This window comes from Salpingoeca rosetta (assembly GCF_000188695.1).
Source record: "Salpingoeca rosetta unplaced genomic scaffold supercont1.5, whole genome shotgun sequence".
Taxonomy (NCBI): Eukaryota; class Choanoflagellata; order Craspedida; family Salpingoecidae; genus Salpingoeca; species Salpingoeca rosetta.
The window spans coordinates 389232-409849 of NW_004754929.1; the positions used below are offsets into that span (position 1 = coordinate 389232).

A 20618-nucleotide genomic window follows, 5' to 3' on the forward strand; every position below is an offset into this window, starting at 1 on the left:
CCTCAAACTATCACGCAGTGCCCATCCCGTCTTCAGCACACACACACAGACACACACAGACACACACAGTTACACAGACACACATCCACACAGACACGCACGGTTACACAGACACATACACACACAGTTACACAGACACACAGGCACAACTCAAGCCATTGTGGATTTGCTGAAGAGGTCAACTGTGATTGCGGAGAGAAAGGCGGGAATGGAGTGGAAACGGTGCAGATTCGCAAGAATGCGCTCATCCAGCGATGCGGAGAATTGCGTTTCAAGGAGTTGCAGCCCTTGCGGAGACGAAGCAAAGAGGAGATAGTCATCGGCGGACTCCGCGTACATCGAGTGCAGCCGGTACCTTGAGGCTTGTACCACGTCAATCTGGTAGCCCAGCAGCTCGTAGCACGCTTCGCGGAACTCGCGCACGTTGTTGTTGAACACCTGAGTTGATCGTCAGGAAACCCGTGCGCACGCATGGCGGAAACGGAGGGGTGCAGTCAGCTGTGCTACGCGCGAGCAAAATGGCAAAGGCGAAGTCACATTGCATGCACGCACGCACACACACGCACACACACACACACACACGCACACACACACACACACACACACACACACACACACACGCACGCACGCACGCACACACACACACACCTTTCTCGCGGGCATCACGTTGACGGGCGAGTTCAATTTGCTCGCGCTCAAGCTGCGCCTTGACAGCCTTGAGCTCGTGCTCGGCGTGCAGCTTCGCGGCGTGCATATCGATCTTCTCTGCCTCGAGTGCCATAATGCGGTGCTCCATTGCAGCCACCATTTCGTCGCGCGTTGTGGACAACGACGCGTTCGACAGGTTGAGTGCGCGTTGTGTAAAGCTGCTGTTTGCAGAATCAGCGGTGCCTCTGCCGGAGTGCCTTGCGGCAAGGTTGCCGCCGGTGGTGCTGCTGAGGTTGAGGGAGTCATCATGTGCCCTTGCGCTGCCAACGAGACTTCCTCCAGTGGTACCTTGAACGCTGGCCAAGTCATCATCCTCCTCCTCTTCCTCGTCATCGGCATCGGCGGCGTCGTCCCGCACGTGCGATTCCAGGAAGCTGCCCGCCCTGCTCGCGGCAGCACTTGGACTCACGGCGCCCACTTGCCTGCTGCTCAGCCCACCCCGAAATTGCTGCTGTTGCTGCTGTTGCTGCAACTGCTGTTGCTGTTGCTGTTCCACAAATGGCCTGGCTGGTGATTCCATGAGGAAGTGTTGCAGCCGTTCGCGCAAGGCACTCGACCTCCACGTCCTCGACGATGCTTGTGTGTATTGCTGCTGCTGCTGCTGCTGCTGCTGCTCGTGCCTTGCAGCTGACGACAGGTGTGGCCGTCTACCGGACGCTCGCATGGGCCCACCGTGGTGGTGATGGTCCCCAGTGCCCGCGTTGCCAGCGCTGCCAGTACTGCCAGTGCCGCCCGCGGTGCCGCCTCGCCGCGACCGCGTCGTGTACGGCGCATCCCGCACCACGCCTCGCACCATCGTCGCTGCTGCCGTTTTCGAGAGGTTGTTAAAATTGCCTTTGGATTTGGTCAGGTCAAAGGCAAATTTTGCCTTTCAAGAGAGGTTCACGCATTTCCTGGCTGGCAACCGCGCACCCACGCCAAAACAAAGCAGGACAACCCTGCCTCAGAGACCACACACGCCAGACCAAGCAACAAGGCTGCACCACTCCACGCGGCATCGAGGTTGAGACGCTGACGCAGGGGGCGGGGATCAAGGGCAGCTGCGCGTGTTGTGTGGCCCGTGTGCTAGTAGTAGTTGCTGCATCATCACGATCGCAAAGTGACAGCAGCAGCAGCACCACCACCACCAGCAGCAACAGCACCTACAACACAGCACCAGCAACAGCACCATGGAGAGCAAGTATGAGAAGCAGCGAGTGCTGGGGCATGGGACGTTTGGGCGGGTGTGGCTGGTGAAAGGACGTCAGGATCACAAGCTGTACTGCATGAAGGAAATGGATGTGGCCGCTCCTGGCGCGGACACGGACGCCCGCACTGAGGCGCAGGTCCATGCCGGGTTGCGCCATCCTCACATTATCAGGTCAGCGTTGTGTTCGTTTATTGCACACGGCTCTGCGCATGTGGCAACTGCCAGGCGCCTACCGGGGATTTTTGATGTTGGGCCTTTTGCATTCAGATCCACGGTGGACACACAGCTTCGTCTCGCTGTTGCACTCTCGCACGTTTCTTCATTGTATTTGTGCTTGCAAGTCTTCATTGTGGCAGCAGCACACTGCTTTCATCCATTCATGACACCCTTTCATTGATACCCTTTTCCTTGCTCTTGTCGGTCGCAGCTACGAGGAAGTGTCTCGGAGATTCAATTACGTGTATCTGGTGATGGAGTATGCTGCACAGGGCGATCTCGCCAGCCTTCTGACCACCCGCTCCCGCACGCGGCGGCCGCTGACGGAGGAGAACGTGCTGGTGTGGACAAACCACATTCTGCAAGCCCTGGCGTACATGCACAGGCGCGGCATGGTGCATCGCGATGTCAAGTCTGCAAATATCTTCATCATGGACTCTGGCATTGCCAAGCTGGGTGACATGGGCTGCTCCAAAGTGCTGGAGCAAAATGCCACCCGCATCGAACAGCGCACGTGCTCAACCCCTTGCGGTACTCCCATGTATCAGGTACGCAATTTGTGCGTAGGGATATGTGTGGATGTGTTTGTGTGTGTGTGTGTGTGTATGTGTGTGTGTGTGTGGATGTGAGCGGATGTGTGTGTATATGTATGTGCGTGTGTGCATGTATGTATGTGTGCGTGTGTATGTGTGTATGTGTGTGTGTGTGTGTGTGTATGTATGTGTGCGTGTGGATGTGTGGATGCGTGCGTGCGTGAATGTGTGCGTGGATATATGTGGGAAACTGGTTTGGAATACGCGCGCCTGTCTGGTCATATGCTTTCTCATTGTTGATATGCTCTTCTCTATTGGCTCATTTTTGTCACTCCTGCTCCTGCTCCAATCACCGTGTTCAGTCACCAGAGCAGTGTGATGGCACGCCATACACACAGAAAGTTGACATTTGGTGGGTGCATATCCTGCTTTGTGCATCTTGAACGCCAGCTCCCTTGCCACTGTAGTAGTCTGTCACGATCGTCATAGCACTTTACACCAAATCACCCATCTTCACCATGTGTGCACACGTGACGCATGCGCTCACGTACGTTTGCATGTTCTCTTTACACCACCTCTAAATCACCCTTCGTGCGCCTCTCCCCTCCTCCCTCCACACAGGGCACTGGGCTGTGTTGTGTACGAGATGTGTGCATTGCGGCCGACCTTTGATGCCCGCAATATCCACGAACTTGGGCGCAAGATCAAAGGTGCTGCGTACAACCGCAAGCTGCCCGCCGTCTACTCGCAGGTTTGATTGTGTATACCGACAAACGCGCGCGCACACACATGCGCACATACATACACATGCACACACATGCACATGCACACAGTGGCACACATAGTGACACACATGCACATGCACATGCACACAGTGGCACACATAGTGACACACACACATACGCACACACACACGCACGCGCACACACACACGCACACACACACACACACTCACTCACTCACCCACTCACTGCCGCCTTGGTTTACGCTGCAGGATGTTCGCTCACTGATTGACACGATGCTGACGATTGACGTGTACCGGCGGCCGGCCGCGCGCGACCTCGTTCGGCGGCCCTGCATCGCCAAGTACTCTGGCTGTCGCGCCGACGAGCACGGCGCCGCCGTCCCCTTCACCTTGGTGAGCCCTTGCGTACGCGTGTACTTGTGTGCCTTTGAACATTGAGCTGTGCTTTGGTCTAGCACTCCTCTCTGTGACATGCACACAAACACGCACACACACATATGCAAACACGAACGCACGCACACACGCATGTGCACACACACACACACACGCATGTACACGTACACACGCATGTACACGTACACACACACACACACACGCATGCACACATTTTACACGCCAGGGCGATGAGGTGAAGCGGCCGTCGTTCGAGGAAGAGGCGGTGCGATTGCCGCAGCGGCAGGTCGCATTTGGGCGCCGCAGTGCAGAGGAACCAGCCGGCGACCAGAGCCCGCACGGTGGCCACGCGTCTCGTGCAAACAGCGGGAAGAGCAGCAGCAGCAACAACAACAACAACAACGACAACAACAACAACACCACCACCGCCACCGCCACCGCCACTGCCAACAACAACAACAGCAGCGGCAGCGGCAGTAGTCGTAGCATTAAGGGAGGAGTTGGTGACGGAGAGACCACAAGCCAGCCCTCCTCACGCTCCCCAAGCGGCACGAGGCGACAACCCTCGCTCTCACCACGCCGCCAACAACTTGAGCAGAGGAATGCAAACAGCGATGGTGGCAGTCACACCACAGCCACGGATGACACCACTGCCACGACAGGAGACGGCAGCTACACTTCTGGCAGGGATGGGCGTGCGGGCGTCGCTGCGTCTTCGCGACGACTGCGCGCTCCCCCGCCGTCCATGGTGGCCAGCGGTGCTCCGCTCGCGCCCGCGTATCCGCTCAACCGGCACGTCCGCCACCAGCACCCACAGCTCAACAAGCAGCAGCAGCAGCAGCAGCAGCAGCAGCGTGGTGGTGGTGATGGCGGAGAGGCGGCAGTCCGACGGTACCACTCAACACCAATGCGGCTGCACCCATCTGCACGACCAGAGCGGAATGCGCACAGTGGCGACGCGCTGGGCCGCTCCCCGCTCAGCGCACACCAGCACCACCGCAGCCGCCACCACCGCGCAGCGAGCGACGTCAACGTGGCGCGGCACCCCTCGGCCCACGCGTCCGTGTATGCGTCGCCGTCGTCGCTATCACCGGTCGCCCGGTCGCCGGCACGCGGCCAAGGCACCCAGCAGCAGCAGCAGCAGCAGGAGGAGGAGGAGGAGGAGGAGGTTGGTAGGGGCATGAGCAGGCCCACATCCCTCCATCGCCGAGGGTCAGCGTCACTCTCTCGCGGAGGCATGCGTCACCTTGACCGGGCACGGAGCACGCCATACACGAGTGGAAGCCACCCGTCATCCCCACACCTCACCCGCCAGCAGCAGCAGCAGCAGCAGCAGCAGCAGCATGTGCCGGGTGATGTGGCGACGGGGCGAGGGCGCTCTGCCTCGCGCTATTCGGCACAGCTTCCAGCCATTGGAACACACGAGCGTGCTGCTAGCGGCGGTGCCCCCACTCAACACTACCACCACCACCACCACCACCAACACCAACAACAACAACAGCAACCGCAACAGCAGCAACCGCAACAGCAGCAGCATCAAGGCACTAGGCGAAGCGGCGCTGATGGAGGCGTGTCGAGTCTGCGAAGCAAGATGATTGCGGCGGGGCTGTCACCGCAACAGCAGCAGCCGCAACAGCAGCCGCAGCAGCACCTTGGGGTACCACGTGGTGGGAAGCAGCAATGGAATGTGCCGACGGGTGTGTCATTTCGCCCTCAGAACATACGGCGCCACAACCCATCGCTCTTTGGCATGAACAGACATGCGCCTCGATGAGGCACATAGCAGTGCAGCGTGACGTCCGTGTCCTCGGTTGTTGTGATGTTGCGATGTGGTGATGTGGTGCGTGCTTGAACGGCGCTACTTGGTGCTGGCCGGTGTTGATGCGCACGCGGTTGCGCTGATGCGTTTTCCACTGATGGCACTCGAGGTGGCGTTGAGGTGGACCCGAACACCTCGTCCTTATTACAACTCCTTCTTCTCCATGACCCTTGTTGCCAGGTCATCCGTTAGCCGTCCTTGCCCTCTTCTTCTTGTCCTTTTTGTGCTCTTTCTTGTGCTCCTTCTTGTGCCCTTGTTCTTGTCGTTCTGCTTGCGTGCTGTTGTGTTGGACAGCTTCTCAGTGTACATAGCGTGTGTTCATAGTGGGAATTGAATTGTGTACGTACACAGTTTGTTTCCCTTGCATTTCATTGCGTTTGTTGCGCGTTCGCCCAACTTGTCGTGCAGACGGCACACACGGCAAAGGGCAGTAAACAACCCTCTCCATAACCGCGCCTGGCGGTTGTCAGCGTACCAGTGTGGACAATGAATGAATGTGCTGTTTAATTGTGGGGAGACGATGATGCACATAGTGTGCAAAGCCAGTGGTTGCATCACCGACAGCAACAAGAACCAAGCACGACTGAAATGACATGACACAAGGACAGTGTCACTCGCAAAGGGCGCACAGTCACACTGCATGTAGAACAAGCAAACAGAACGTGTGTGCAAGAGACTCGCACATACACGCACACGAACAGACAGACACACGCACACACATACACAGGCAAGCTTCAATCACTGACTCACAACAAGGCCGGTGAGCCACACGCACGCACACACACACACACACACACACACACACACACACACACACACACACACACACACGCACGCACACACACACACACACACACACACAGGTTTCCACACTCAACTCCAAACAACCCAGCTCCCATGTTACATGGACACACGCATGCGCACAGTGTCCACAGTGTGCAGCAGATTGAAGGACAATGGAAAGAGCGGGGTGGCACCTAATTACAAATGGGCAAGTGTTGGTTGGTGGAGAGAAGGAAGCGGAGCACATCGGGGTTTACTGCGCACCGCGGAACTTGGCCACAAGCACTTGCTGCATCTCGATAAAGTTCTTGACGCAGTTTGAGATGCACGCCGCAGTACGGGAGTCGCCGCCTTCGGAGATGGGCTTGGAACCAATCTTGTCCACGCACTTGTTCCAGCACTTGTCTGTCAGGTCCAAGGACACCTCAGCAAACTGGGCCTGCGACGCCTTCTGGCGCACGACAGCCTGCAATTCAGGGTCAACCTTGTCCATGGTGGTGGCTGCTTCGTCTCGTGGAGGGTGGGGAAGTCTGTGTGGCGTTGGTGTGTACCTGCGTGAGGGAGGGAGGGAGGGAGGGGGGGGGGAGCGAGCGCAAGGTAAGGTGTGTGTGTGTGTGTGTGTGTGTGTGTGTGTGTGTGTGTGTGTGTGTGAGGTAGGAGAGAGAGCGGTGTGGGGAGAGTGAGCAAGTACATGTACAATACACCGACACACAGACACACACACACAGACACACAGACACACACACACACATACACACACACACACACACACACACACACACACACACACACACACACACACACACACACAGACAGACAGACAGACACACACACCTACCTGTCTGTTGCTGGCAATGGCTTGAAAGTGGCACATGCGAAAAAGAAAAAGACGAAGAAGAAAGAAGCGAAAGCGTCCGGAAAAGACACACAAGCACACCACACACAAGACAAGGGAGATGCGTGGGTTGGTGCTGGCGAGGTTGAGGCTGGCAGGGCCAGTTGTGGGGACTGGGCGAGGGGCGCAGCAGCGCCAAGTGCAGTGGTTGCTGCGACAAGGCCGGCAAGTGCACGTTTGCGCGGCTGCGCTACGCGACATCGACGTGTCGGCGTTTGCAGAGTGGATCGGCAAGACAAAGGCCGTGTCGGCATCTGCCACCGTCAACCCACAGCACAAGTCCGCACGTCACCCCAGTCTAAGGAGAGGCGACCCAAAGGCAGGAAGCGCACCAACCGTTACACAACAGCAACAAGGACAGCAGCAGCGCTCACCGGCGGCGCAGCCTTTGGCGCCAGCATCTACGACACGCGGGCTCTTTGGACCTGCGGAGCTTGGAGTGGTCGGCAACAAGCCTGTGGTCACCGCGTCGACCTCCGATCAAAGCATCAGCAAGCGCAAGCAGTTTCGCAGCATCTACGTGCCTCCAAGCATCCTTAATGCCCTTGACGCACTCGAGGTGTGTTGTGTTTGTTGTGTGCACGTGCGTGTGTTTGTTGTGTGCATGTGTGTGTGTGTTTGTTGTATGCGTGCGTGTGTGCATGTGTGTGCATGTGCGTATGTGTGTGTGTGTGTGTGCATGCATATGTATGTGTGTGTGTGTGTGTGGCCGCGTTGTGACCTCCTCTACTTGCAATTCTCACACACGCATACGCATGCATGCATGCACACACAACAAACAACACACACACACACACAACCACAACACACACACACACACACACACACACACACACAACCACGTGCAGATTGGCTGGAGGCGTGGACGGAGACGGCCAGCGCTGGTGAAGCAGGACGTGAGTGTGTTGAGCTGATGCTGTGCGTAGGCATGTGGACGTGTGTACGCTTGCATGTACATGTGCGTGTTTGTTCGTGTGTATGTGTGCACATGTCCGCGCATGTGTGCATGTGTGAGCGATCTGCACACATTTGTGTCATTTGCTTGGCGTCAAGGACTGCTCCTGTGCTCATCGTGTGCTTCAACGTGTTTGCTTCTTGGTTTCGGGCGGCACACAGGACTGGCAGCATGTTCGCGAGGAAACACCTGTGTGGCGTCGCAAGCTTGCCTTCCTCGGTGCTGCCAAGCTCCCCCAGTCGTTCATACCAGCCCATGACGGCGTTAAGGAAGTGTGCTTCATCGGTACGTGGCAAAACCGGCTGGGTGGGGGCAGACAAGGGAGAGAGGAAAGTGGCAAGCGCACGCATGCACCCTCAACATGCCATTTCGCACTTCACACGCTGTCATGCCATGCCATGCTCACTGATATGTGCACTACCACTACTCCCTTCTTCTGCTACACATGAAGGCCGGTCAAATGTGGGCAAGTCGTCCGTGATTAACGCCCTGGGCCGCTCAAATCCAGCCCGCACAGAGGACAAGCCAGGCGTCACCAAGGTGCATAGACGTGTGTGTGTGTGTGTGTGTGTGTGTGTGTGTGTGCGTGTGTGTGCGTGGGTGTGTGTGTGTGCGTGTGTGTGCGTGGGTGTGGGTGTGTGTGCGTGGGTGTGGGTGTGCGTGGGTGTGTGTGTGGATGTAGGCACAAGCGGGAGAGTACTGTGTTGCCCTACCTAAGTCGTCTCTTTGTCCCCGGTGTCTCTGTTTGTTCTGTTGGCTCCCCTTGCTTTATTGGCGCCTTGGCTGACACGCGTGCCCGGTTCCTGGTGCTGGCCACGCAGACAGTCAACTTCTACGCGCTGGAGAAGTCGAGTGTGAATGTGGTTGATCTCCCAGGCTACGGGTTTGCATTCGCAAAGACGGACAATCAAAACGAGTGGCAGCAGACAGTGAGTGTGTGTGTGTGTGTGTGCGCGCGCAAGTGTGTGTGTGTGTGTGTGTGTGCGCGCGCAAGTGTGTGTGTGTGTGCGAGTGTGTGTGCGAGTGTGTGTGTGTGTGGTTTCATCGTCACTTCCACCTTCGCTTCCTTCGTTTTCGTGTTGTTTCGCTGCCCATGCCGACTGTCGCCAACACGCCCCTCATGTTGCGTCCTGCGTGTGGTTGCGCAGGTGGAGGACTATCTATCGCAGCGGGCGAATCTGCGCCGAATTTTCGTGCTTCTTGACGCGCGTCACGGTCTCAAGCGCATCGATATCGACTTTCTCCACCGCCTGCAGGCGACGACAGCTGTTCCGTTCCAGCTCGTCTTGACAAAGTGCGACCTCGTCCCCATGGATGACATTGGGCGCCGCCTCATCCTCCTCCAACAGGTACACGAGTGTGTGTGTGTGTGTGTGTGTGTGTGCATGTGTGTGTGCATGTGTGTGTGTGTAGCGAAAACCGTGTCACAACACAGTCTCATCGTGGTGCACATTGCATGTGTGCATATCTCGCTCCCTTGCAGACCCTCGTGGAGCTTCCTGGCGCCATCAAGGACGTGTGTAGTGGCAATGTTGGCCAATCCCTGCGAGAATATCGAGCACACATTGCGCGCGCACACACGTGTACACGCACACGTGTACACACACTCGTGTACACACACACACACACACACACACACACACACACACACACACACACACTCGTGTACACACACACACACACACACACACACGCACGCACACGTGTGCACACGCGCGCGACCATGCACTCATACGCACATACACACACACACACATACACACGCAGGTCATAACTGTGTCTGCGACAAGCGGTGCGGGCATGCGCGTGCTGCGGCGTGAAGTCATGGCAGCCACCAGCCTCAGGAGTGGACGAGTAACGGGTGCCAAGACTGCTTCAAGCACCAAAGACAGCAGCAGCAGCAGAGGCAGTGGCGGTGACAACCACCGGCGACAGGACGCAGCACATGCCGGCAAGCCCATGGGTTCTCCAACCATCACGTCAGCGACAGCAATGCGAACCGAGGGTGAGGCATTCACCACGTACTTCCGGAGCGGCAATGGCGGCGGCGGCGGCGGCGGCAAGCGGGCGAAGCAGCCGCGCTCACCCTCAGGACTACTGCAGCAGGCACAGCAGGCGGCACGCAGGGCACAAGGCAAGCGAGGAGCATCAAGGCCCGGCCGCAGATAGCCAGCGTGCAACAGCGTGGAGAGATTGTGTGTGTGCGTGTGCGTGTGTGCGTGTGCGTGTGTGCGTGTGCGTGGATGTGCGTGTGTGCGTGTGTGTGTGCGTGTGGATGTGCGTGTGTGGCGAGGTGTGAACGAAAGCACGGCATAACAATGCAACAACAAGTCCTGCAAGCAAGAATGAACAACACAAGCAGCAAAAGAAGGCACAAAAGGCGATCGTGCACGTTGACTTTTTCGCGTGTCGTCTTATCAAAACACCACCACCGCCAACGTGCCACTTGCAGCAGCAGCACACACCCTGCCACCCCTGCTGCGCCACTGTGCTCGTCGCTGCGTGCCAGTGTCAGTTGTGACCTCCGCCGCCCTCTCCTTCCGTGCGCTTTTCTTTCGTGCCCTTTGCCGCCTCTCTGTTGCTGCGCACCCTTGCCGATCCCCGCCCCTGCAAAGGCAAATGAGTGAGTCTGACACGAAGCGTGCCAACACCATGGACCAGCCCACGATCGGCACCCACGATGGCAGCTTCCACTGCGACGAGGCTTTGGCCTGCTTCCTCCTCCGCCTGCTGCCAACCTACAAGGACTGCGCCATCATCCGCACCCGCAACCAAGAGAAGCTGGACACGTGCACCGTGGTTGTGGACGTCGGCGGCAAGTTCGATCCCACCAAGCTGCGCTTCGATCACCACCAAAGGTATCCATCCTAGCCAGGGGTGGTTGGCGCTGCCTTCTCATCCCTGCGCAAGTCGGGCCTTGCCCCACGCATGCACAAACACACACACACACACACACACACATGCATGCTGAAGTTTATGCGTGTATCTCATTGAGCGTTGTGGCACCCACTGGTCCTCACGCACAACGTCAACGCACACATGCACACACATGCACACAAACATGCACCTGCACACAAACACACACTCACTCACTCACACACTCACTCACTCCCACACACACACATGCACACAAACATGCACACATATCCACACACATCCACGCACACACTCGCACACACACGCGTCAACACACATTCAACCCCCCCCCCTTTCTCTCTTTCTGTCTCATGCGCTGCACGTAGGGAGTTTGCTCACACCATGAACTCGCTGGACAACAACAAGCGCTGGACAACCAAGCTCAGCTCCGCTGGCCTCGTCTACTTCCACTTTGGTCGTGAGGTACAGCGATCAAACACACACACACACACACACACACACACACACACACACACACACACACACACACACACACACACACACACACACACACACACACACACACGTGCGTGCGCATGCCCCTTCACAGTTCCTTGTGCGCAGACAAGACGCCCACGTCCCCCCCCACCGTTTGACTTGCATACTCGTAGATCATCAAGGAGGTGTGCAAGACGGACGATAGCACGACAGAGGTGCTGTTTGACCAGATGTACGACAACTTTGTTGAGGAGATTGACGCTGTCGACAATGGCATCAGCCCGCACGAGGGCCAGCCCAAGTACGCATTGCCAACACACTTGCCCTTACCCTTCTGCACACGCCCTTGCGCCACTTGTGTGTGTGTGTGTGTGTGTGTGCGCGCGCGCTTGCGCTTTGACGTCCACCCCTGTACGATGCCTTTCTCTGCACCCTTGTCTTACCTTATGTGTGTGATCTTGGAAATGCACACAGGTACCGTGTTGCCTCGACTGTGGGCAACCGCGTGGCCCGCCTCAACCCGCCATGGACCGAGAAGAACCCGGACTTTGACGTGAGCCGACGGCTTGTTCCGACCTCAAGCTCCTGCTTGTGCCGCTGCCTTGCATGATGCATATTCTCTGAACACACTTACCTCTGGCTCCTTGCCGCTGATACTCACGTGCAAACTCATTCACATACACTCACACTGGAATATATTTGCACGCGTGCTGTTTGTGCGCAGGCCCAGTTCAAGAAGGCAATGAACCTGGTTGGACAGGAGTTCCTCGAGGTGCGGATGTCTTTGGCCTCTCCATAAGCCCCTCGCACGCACACACACACACACACACACACACACACACACACACACACACACACACACACACACACACACACACACACACGCACACACACACGTACGCACACACGCACGCACGTACACATCCCTCTCACCACGCACATGCACACGCACACACACACACACGCTCGCACGTGAATAGGTTCTCAACCACTACAATGACGTCTGGCTGCCTGCACGCAAGCACGTTGTCAACGCCCTCTCGACGCGCAAAGAGGTGTGTGCCTCCTCCCATTCCGTCACCTCCTCCGCTCTTCGTTTTGGTTCGCCTCTGGCTCGTCGACTCGCCCACTTTTCCCGTCCTACCATGTTCGCGCGCTTGCCTCATGTCATCACCATCACCGCCGCCGCCACGGCAACATGTGCAGGTTGACAAGAGCGGAGAGATCATTGTGTTTGAGCAGGCGTGCCCGTGGAAGGCGCACCTCTTTGCCCTGGAGGAGGAGGCTGACGAAAGTACGCGTGACGATGGTGGTAACAGTGGTGGTAACAGTGGTGATCATGAGCACTCGCGTGTGCCTAATGTAGGCACGTCTCGTGCATACATATGCCCGGTCTCTCCACAAACCTGCATGCTCTTTGTCTCCTTTGACTTACTACCACACTACATCACACCATATCGTATGATATCACCCACGCCTCACGTGCTGCTGTTGCCGCAACCTCCGCGCCCTCTGTCTCGCTGTGCGCAGAGATCAACATCAAGTACGCCCTCTTCACGGACACGCACGGCAAGTGGCGCGTGATGGCTGTGCCCGTGTCCCCCAGCTCCTTCACCAGCCGCAAGGCGCTGCCCGAGGTCTGGCGCGGTCTCCGCGACCAAGAGCTCTCGGACAAGGCAGGCATCCCAGGCTGCATCTTCGTCCACGCCTCCGGCTTCATTGGCGGCAACAACACAAAGGTTGTGTGTGTGTGTGTTTGTGTGTGTTTGTGTGTGTTTGTATTCTCGTCTGCCTGTTTGCCGTTTCGTGCGTGCGTGTCATCTACTCGTTTATGTTTGTTCTGCTATTTTTTCGTTCCTGTTTGTGTGCTCACGCTGCTGTGCCACATCCTATGGCAGGAGGGTGCCCTGGCCATGGCGCGCGCCAGCCTCAAGATGTAAACTCCACGCTGGCTCTCCCTCCACGCCTGCGCACATGCATGTCATCTGGTGTTTGTTCGGTCGTGTTTCTTTGGGTGGTGTCTATTCATTGCTGGGGGCTTTACTCTTCCTCTGTCGGTGTGATACCCATTCCATTGCACTGCACAAAGCGAAGCGCACACAAGAAACAACAATACACAACCCCCAACACCTGAGCAATGAGCGAGCACGGTTGGCGAACAAGTCGCGTCGCCAAACAGGCCCACCTCCAAACTGAGGATAAATAAGCGCGGGCACACGCCCACCTAGGACGAGTCCTGTGCACGGGCGGTGCGCTGCGGCGTTGTGTTGAGACACGTGAGGATGGTGGAGATGGTGGAGCCGACAAACCGGTGACTGCGCCCATAGAGCTGCTGCAGACGCACAAGGGCCTCCGTCACACCGGCGCCGCTGAACACGTCCCCAGCCTTGGATCTGTGCACACGTACACGCATGAAGGGCGGTGTGGTGTGCGATTGGTGGGGTGGGGGCGGTGAACATCATCGGTGGAGGAGGGAATGAAGCAACGAAGGGGAAATGGCAGCAGTGGCAACAGCGGAAGCAAAGAGCACAGTCAGTGTTCCCGCAAACGATTACATTCACTGAAAGCACATACACACATGCACCCACACGCACGCACGCACGCACGCACGCACGCACGCACCCACACGCACACACCCACACGCACACACGCACACACGCACACACGCACACACGCACACACACGCACACACACGCACACACACGCACACACACGCACACACACACACACACACACACACACACACACACACACACACACACACAGACCACTGCAAGCGATTCAGTGCACACGCGTGCAAGCCGCGTGGGCCAAGAAACGTACTCGCGTTGTGCAATGTGTTCGCAGATGACGAGGATCTTCTCGAGGACGGCGGTGTCGTGGCGGTCCGGGTCGGCACCCTGGTGCTCCAGCGACACATCCACCGCAGAGCGCAGCGCCCGCAGCCACGGACGCGTGCACAGCAGACTGGACATGGCTGCCGCGTTGGCTGGGCGGTGCGCTGGTGGTGGGGTGCAGATGTAGTGGCGTGGTAGGGGAGTGTGGGGTGGAAGAGGGGGGGGGGGGACAAGGTGTGTTGAGTGATATGGAGGGAGTGTGCTGACATATGCAACCTTCAGAGCACGGCTCACAGCGTACAGCAGCACGTGCACACCTTGCTCGAGGCAGAGGAGCAGGAGAAGATCGACGGTGCATCGGAGTGTGGAGGGCGTGGCAACAAGCAGACACATGCGCATCACTTCCAGACCTGGCCACCAAAACGTGTGTGTGTGTATGTGTGTGTGTGTTCAGGCGAACAATGAATGATGATCGCAAGTCGTCGCGCTGCTTCATCCCACACTGCCCACACCACAGCACAACAGACAGACAGCACAACAAACAGCAAGCACACACACACACACACAACACAATGGCGCAGCGCAACCAATGTGGCTGTCAAGTGCATTGGCGAAGTTGCACACCTTGGACGGAGAGAAACTCAGAATACGCAGCAAAATGGTGGAGGACTGCACTGAGATTGTTGAAGAGACGAACAATCGCGTCCGCTGGTGTCAACGACCACAAACCAGAGGGGTGGGGCGGTGGTGCGTGTAAGAATCGCTGACAGGTGAGAACGAACATACATACATACATACATACATACATACATACATACATACATACATACATACATACATACATACATACATACATACATACATACATACATACATATACATACACACATATACATACACACATACATATACATACACACATATACATACACACATATACATACACACATACATACACACATATACATACATGCATCACACAATACCCATATCAAACAATACACGCACGCATAGGAAGATGGCGAAACTCACCCTGTGATGTGCACTGCAGTTGGACGAGGATGGCCAGCAACAGCGCCCGAGCAGCGTCATCACCACTATCATCACCATCACCCCCATCATCACCACTGCCGCCATCGCCACGACTGGTGTGCGCCCTCCACAACGCGCTGCTGTTTCCGAGCGGCCCGTGCGAACGCGACAGCCCGCGCACACGCGCACGCGCATCCCTGCCCGCACCAGTGAGCGCCGAGGTGGCGAGCGACGCGGACGTCCCACCTGCTCTTGTCGATGCGCTGCCATGCTGCAGTTGGTGCTGCTGCATTTCGTGCCGGCTGGAGTGCTCGATTGTGCGCATGACAGCAGCGAGGCGTTTGAGTGAGCCGTGATACGCATGCTTATGTTGCGACGCGTTCAGCGCCTGCACACACCAGTGCGTCATTCGCAAAAACGGAACCACGCTTACGGCAGCGCTGCTGATGCTGTTGGTGCTGCTGCTGGTGCTGGCTCCACCAGCTCCACTCGATACACGGCTGCCATCAGCACCACCAATCGCTTCTTCGGTGTTGCCATGCGTACGCCCATCCCCAGCATCTGCAGACCAGCGCAAGATGGCCAGTAGTGCGCGGAGGAGGCGTGGTGCCTGGTCGCTCTCATCACCATCACCACCGCCACCACCATCACCGCCATTGCTCACAACAGCCGTGCTGTCCAATGGTGCTCGCGTGTTCAGGCTCGGTGCATCCGACCGCCGCTGCGCCCGCGCACGCAACGACGCTGGCAGGCTGTTGTTCAGGTGGTGGTGGTGAACGCTCCATTCCCTAATGCTCAACCGTGTGCACGTCTTCACCAGCGCTTGCACATTGGCATGGCGCAGGAGCAACGCAAGCAGAACACGGCACGCACGCGCCACCGACGTCACGGCATGCAATTGCTGCTTCAACGCCAATTCGTGGCCTTTGCGCACTTGATGCTGCTTCAGGTGGTGCTGTTGTGCGTCTTTGTTCTGTCCCCGCTTCTTGGGATGCGTGGTCTTGTAATGAGCCCCGTTTGTCGCGCTCTCTCGCGGTTCCCTCTTTGCTTCTTCATTATCACTGCCACTGCCACTAGCCGTTTCGCCACCGTGATCATCATCACCATCAACATCATCACCATCAGTGGCTTCACCCTCCCCATCACCACCCTCATCGTCACAGCCAACTTCATCATCGCGGCTGTTGACCGCGTCACCCCGAGCATCGACCAATGAGTGCTGCGATGCGTGCATGGATGTCCTCAGCGCGGCAATCCGCTGTTCTCGCTGCTGTGCTGTCCTTTGCGCCTCTGCCAACGCCGCCTGCAACTGCACATTCTCGTCGCGAAGCGCTGCTGTTGTTCGCCGCAGCTGTGCGTGTGTTGTGCGCAGCCGCTGCAGCTCCGCTTCCGCCCGGCGCGTTTTTGCCGCTGCCGCCTCCTCCTGTTGCTGGGCAAGCGCCTGCACCCGCTGGGCAGCAAGCTGCTCCACGTGCTGCTGCTGTTGTTTCTGCTGCCTCTCCACCTCTGCTGCCTTCTGCTTGACACGTGCCCACGCCGCCCGCACCTCCTGCTTCTGCTGTGCGAGGGCGCGTGTGCGTTGCGTCAGCTGGTCCACCAGGGCATGGATGGTCTTCTCCCGCGCCCGCACAGCGCTGCTGCGTTGCGCAAGCTCGTCTGCAATTGCCGCCAACTCCACTCGCACCACCTCCTCCCTGGCTTCATCAACAGCATCACCATGGCTATCACGGTCGCCATCAACGTCCACGTCATCGTCCGCATCCTCACCAACATCAGCACCAAGATCGACACCAACATCAACAGCCTCCACATCGCCCACATCACTGTAGCGCTCACGCCGATGGGTAGCACTGTCGTACACACGCGTGCGGCTGTTGCTGTAAACGCGATGACGGGGAGGTGGAGGCGGCGGTTGCCACTGTCGTTGTCGTCGAGCCTGCCGTCGGGGAAGAATGGAGGATGCGCGAGCAGCATTGTGGTCACGGGTGGTGTGCCCAGCGCTCGGGTGACGGTGGCTTTGTTGTTGAAACTGCAGCAACTGGCGCAAATCTTCATGCAGCGTGGGGTCGTTTCCGTCAGCAGGTGCGGCTTTGATATCAGCATCACCGCCCATAGGCCTGGATCTTGTGGAGGGCTGATAACCCCAAGCGTAGGGCACAAAAGCCTGATCATCGTCAACGTCGGCGGCGTACTCCTCGTACAGGCTCATGGCGTCCTGGTCGCCATACAATTCTGTGTCGTCTCCTCGTGCACCATCACCACCACTTGTGTCGTCGGTCTCGCCGGCAACCATAAGGTCGTCCGCCAGTGACGCGTCACTCAGGGCGGCGTCGTCGTCGCCGTTGTACAAGACAGCAGAGGGGCGCACGTTCGCGGGCAGCAGCGATGAAGATTCGCGAATGAGAACAGCATAGCGATCGCCTCGGTGCGAAGCTGAAGCACGCACCGGCAATGCCTGTGTTTCATCCGTGTAGGGCTGCGCCAACGACGTAAGCTCAGCAGACGTGTGCGGGGCCATGCTGTGGTGCTGCCCCCGTTGCAGTGTCCTCCGCTGCAGCTGTTGGAATAGTCGTTGCTGTGGATGTTGTGTGATGTGTGAATCGTGCAAGGCTGTTGATGTGCTTTGCACAAGGAGATCATCCATGTCCAGTCCGAGCGTGCTGATGTCTGCCTGCGTGGTGCTGGTGTGGTGGAGGTCCACTTCCAAGTCCTGGTGCTGTCTCGTTCTTGTGTTTTGTCTTGTCGCTTCCGCTGGGTAGACGTGGTGGTTTCCTTTCGCTGTCACGCCAACATCAGCTTCGTCTTCTTCCAGCAGTGGGCTGTTTGACAGCAGCCACATTGCCTTTGCCACCGCTTGACTGCCCATGCTGCAACTGTTGTGTGTTGAGTGGTTGTTGTTTGTTGTTGTGGTTGGTGGCAGTTGCGGGTTGTGAGGAATTGCCGTGTTTTCTGATAGTTTTCTTGAGCGGCAGTGGTGGTGGACTGAGAACGACGATGCTGCGCCGAGCGGTGCAGCGGGAAGGGCTGGTGAAGCCCGAGGTGAAGGTTGAGTTGGAGGAGGTGGATGAGTATGAGAGGGAGGCCAAGAACAACGAAGAGTGCCCACGGTGTCGCACAACTCGCATGCGTCAACCAAACCTCAAGCTATTTGTCGGGACCTGCGGCCACAGCTTGTACGTGCGTGTGATATGTGGTTGTGTGTGTGTGTGTTTTGTGTGTTCTGTGTGTGTGTTATATGTGGTTGTGTGCACGCGCGCGCGCGTGTGTGTGTGTTCTGTGTGTGTGTGTGTGTGTTCTGTGTGTGTGTGTGTGTGCGTGTGTGTGCGTGTGTTCTGTGTGTGTGTGTGTGTGTGTGTGTGCGTGTGCTCTGCGTGTTTGTGTGGTTGTGTGTGTGTGTGTGTGTTCTGTGTGTTCTGTGCGTGTGCAGCTGTGTGTACACGTGTGCGTGTCTACAGTGTGCGCGCGCCCTCTCCTTTTTGAATGTCAGAACAAACTCACACATGTACCCATGCACATCCGCCTCCACCACGCCTGCACTCGCATACACACACGATACACACACACGCACACGACGCACAGGTGCGAGGTGTGCTTGAATCAGGTGTTTCATAACACGCCGTCGTATCCTTGCATTGTATGCCGCGCGTTGCGATTGCGGGCGGATTACACACCAAAGCTGTTTGAGGACGGGTCGGTGCATCGCAACGTCGTCATCCGTAAGGACAAGCTGAAGGACCTCAACCTGAGCCTGGACGACTTCCAAGGCAACACGCGCAAGTACAACGACTACTTGGAGATGAAGGAGGACATTGTGTACAATCTCGAACACAGCATTGATGTGGACCAGACCCGGCGCACGCTTGCGCGGTTTGTGGAGCGCCACAAGGATGCCATTGCGGCCAACAAGCGCCGCCTCGAGCGCGAGCGCCATCGTCAGCTCCAGCTCAAGCGGGTCCGTCGTGTGTGTGTGTGTGTGTGTGTGTGTGTGTGTGTGTGTGTGTGTGTGTGTGTGTGTGTGTGTGTGTGTGTGTGTGTGTGTGTGTGTGTGTGCGTGCGTGTGCGTGCGTGTGTGTGCGTGCGTGTGTGTGTGTGAGGTGCTTGTGGGTTTACGAGTGTGCGTTATCCACTGTTGCATGTAACCCAATGCGTTCCCCAACCTCACACGGTTTCTCGCCTCAATGGTTGAATAGGAGCAAGCGCGGATTGAGCGCGCCAGACAAGAGGCGAAGCTGGCCGAGATCAGACGCGTCAAGGAGGCCAGGGAAAAGGTACGTTCGTGCATGTGGTGATTGTGTGTGGTTGTGTGGATGATTGTGTGTGATCGTGTGTGTGTGTGTATGTGTGTGTATTTGTGTGTGTGTGTGTGTGATTGTGTGTTCATGTGGATTGGCGCGAGCGTGCAGGCTGCTGCGCCAACTCGACCGTATTTCCCGCTTGTCACGTCCAAGATTTGTGTTGTGAACGTGTGCTTGCATGTGAACGTGTGCATGTGTGCGCGTGTGCAGTTGAGGCAACAGATTCTGGAGCAGCTTGCGAGCACAGACGACCCAACACAGACGCTGCTCATGGGCAAGAAGGCGCTGCTGGAGCGAAGAAAGGCGCAGATGAGCATGTTCAAGGATACCTCTCACACATACACGGTACCACACGCCTGATGCCGTGTGTATGTGTGTCCGTATGTGTGTACGTATGTGTGTACATGTGTGTACGTGTGTACATGTGTGTATGTGTGTACGTGTATGTGTGTGCGTGTGTATGTGTGTGTGTGTGTGTGTGCGTATGTGTGTGTGTGTGTGTGTGTGTGTGTGTGTGTGTGTGTGTGTGTGTGTGTGTGTGTGTGTTGTGTGTTGAATTTACCCTTATGATGCTAGAGTGTGCTGACTAGTTAGCGGTGTAACTACGCCTTCTTCCGCATATTGTATGCTCAGCATCTGATCGCTGGGGGGGGAACGAGGGGAGTGTTTTGTTCGCGTGAGAAAGTCCAGCGGGACGCGGGGATATGACGTGATGTGCAACTTTGATAGAGATATTGAGCTCTACCCAGACCACTAGGTCCACTCCCCTCGCTGCATGACATTTTTCTAACGACTCTACTGTACTACGTATACTTGTGCATAAGGCGCTTAGTAACAGAGGTATCGTCAAACTGGCAGAGGAGC

General features: G+C 57.1%; 7 protein-coding genes across 7 annotated transcripts; 4 read left to right on the forward strand and 3 right to left on the reverse strand.

Moving 5' to 3' along the window:
- Positions 1–150: 150 nt before the first annotated feature.
- Positions 151–1526, reverse strand: PTSG_02142 (uncharacterized protein; the record flags this gene model as incomplete). The annotated part of the gene is made up of 2 exons (XM_004996569.1): positions 647–1526; positions 151–438 (listed from the first exon to the last, which is right to left on the reverse strand). Exons 1-2 carry the CDS (start codon positions 1502–1504, stop codon positions 151–153), a joined length of 1146 nt encoding a protein of 381 aa, XP_004996626.1. The 5' UTR covers positions 1505–1526.
- Positions 1527–1608: 82 nt separating this feature from the next.
- Positions 1609–6049, forward strand: PTSG_11844 (NEK protein kinase). The gene is made up of 6 exons (XM_004996570.1): positions 1609–2068; positions 2325–2661; positions 3009–3058; positions 3268–3397; positions 3641–3784; positions 4011–6049. Exons 1-6 carry the CDS (start codon positions 1878–1880, stop codon positions 5556–5558), a joined length of 2400 nt encoding a protein of 799 aa, XP_004996627.1. The 5' UTR covers positions 1609–1877; the 3' UTR covers positions 5559–6049.
- Positions 6050–6503: 454 nt separating this feature from the next.
- PTSG_02145 (uncharacterized protein) lies at positions 6504–6879 on the reverse strand (the record flags this gene model as incomplete). The annotated part of the gene is made up of 2 exons (XM_004996571.1): positions 6504–6580; positions 6651–6879. The coding sequence occupies 2 exons, from the start codon at positions 6877–6879 to the stop codon at positions 6504–6506; spliced, it is 306 nt and encodes a 101-aa protein (XP_004996628.1).
- A 317-nt stretch (positions 6880–7196) lies between these two features.
- PTSG_02146 (uncharacterized protein) lies at positions 7197–10602 on the forward strand. The gene is made up of 8 exons (XM_004996572.1): positions 7197–7840; positions 8130–8177; positions 8398–8521; positions 8688–8776; positions 9058–9165; positions 9385–9585; positions 9720–9752; positions 10004–10602. The coding sequence occupies exons 1-8, from the start codon at positions 7259–7261 to the stop codon at positions 10403–10405; spliced, it is 1587 nt and encodes a 528-aa protein (XP_004996629.1). The 5' UTR covers positions 7197–7258; the 3' UTR covers positions 10406–10602.
- Positions 10603–10623: 21 nt separating this feature from the next.
- PTSG_02147 (MYG1 protein) lies at positions 10624–13724 on the forward strand. The gene is made up of 9 exons (XM_004996573.1): positions 10624–11094; positions 11479–11575; positions 11764–11891; positions 12065–12143; positions 12315–12362; positions 12571–12645; positions 12797–12884; positions 13121–13329; positions 13489–13724. The coding sequence occupies exons 1-9, from the start codon at positions 10856–10858 to the stop codon at positions 13528–13530; spliced, it is 1005 nt and encodes a 334-aa protein (XP_004996630.1). The 5' UTR covers positions 10624–10855; the 3' UTR covers positions 13531–13724.
- Positions 13720–18386, reverse strand: PTSG_02148 (uncharacterized protein). Its single transcript, XM_004996574.1, has 5 exons — positions 15460–18386; positions 15052–15135; positions 14745–14837; positions 14414–14591; positions 13720–13983 (listed from the first exon to the last, which is right to left on the reverse strand). The coding sequence occupies exons 1-5, from the start codon at positions 18323–18325 to the stop codon at positions 13815–13817; spliced, it is 3390 nt and encodes a 1129-aa protein (XP_004996631.1). The 5' UTR covers positions 18326–18386; the 3' UTR covers positions 13720–13814.
- Positions 18387–18390: 4 nt separating this feature from the next.
- Positions 18391–20114, forward strand: PTSG_02149 (uncharacterized protein; the record flags this gene model as incomplete). The annotated part of the gene is made up of 4 exons (XM_004996575.1): positions 18391–18632; positions 19039–19411; positions 19650–19727; positions 19965–20114. Exons 1-4 carry the CDS (start codon positions 18454–18456, stop codon positions 20112–20114), a joined length of 780 nt encoding a protein of 259 aa, XP_004996632.1. The 5' UTR covers positions 18391–18453.
- Positions 20115–20618: the final 504 nt, after the last annotated feature.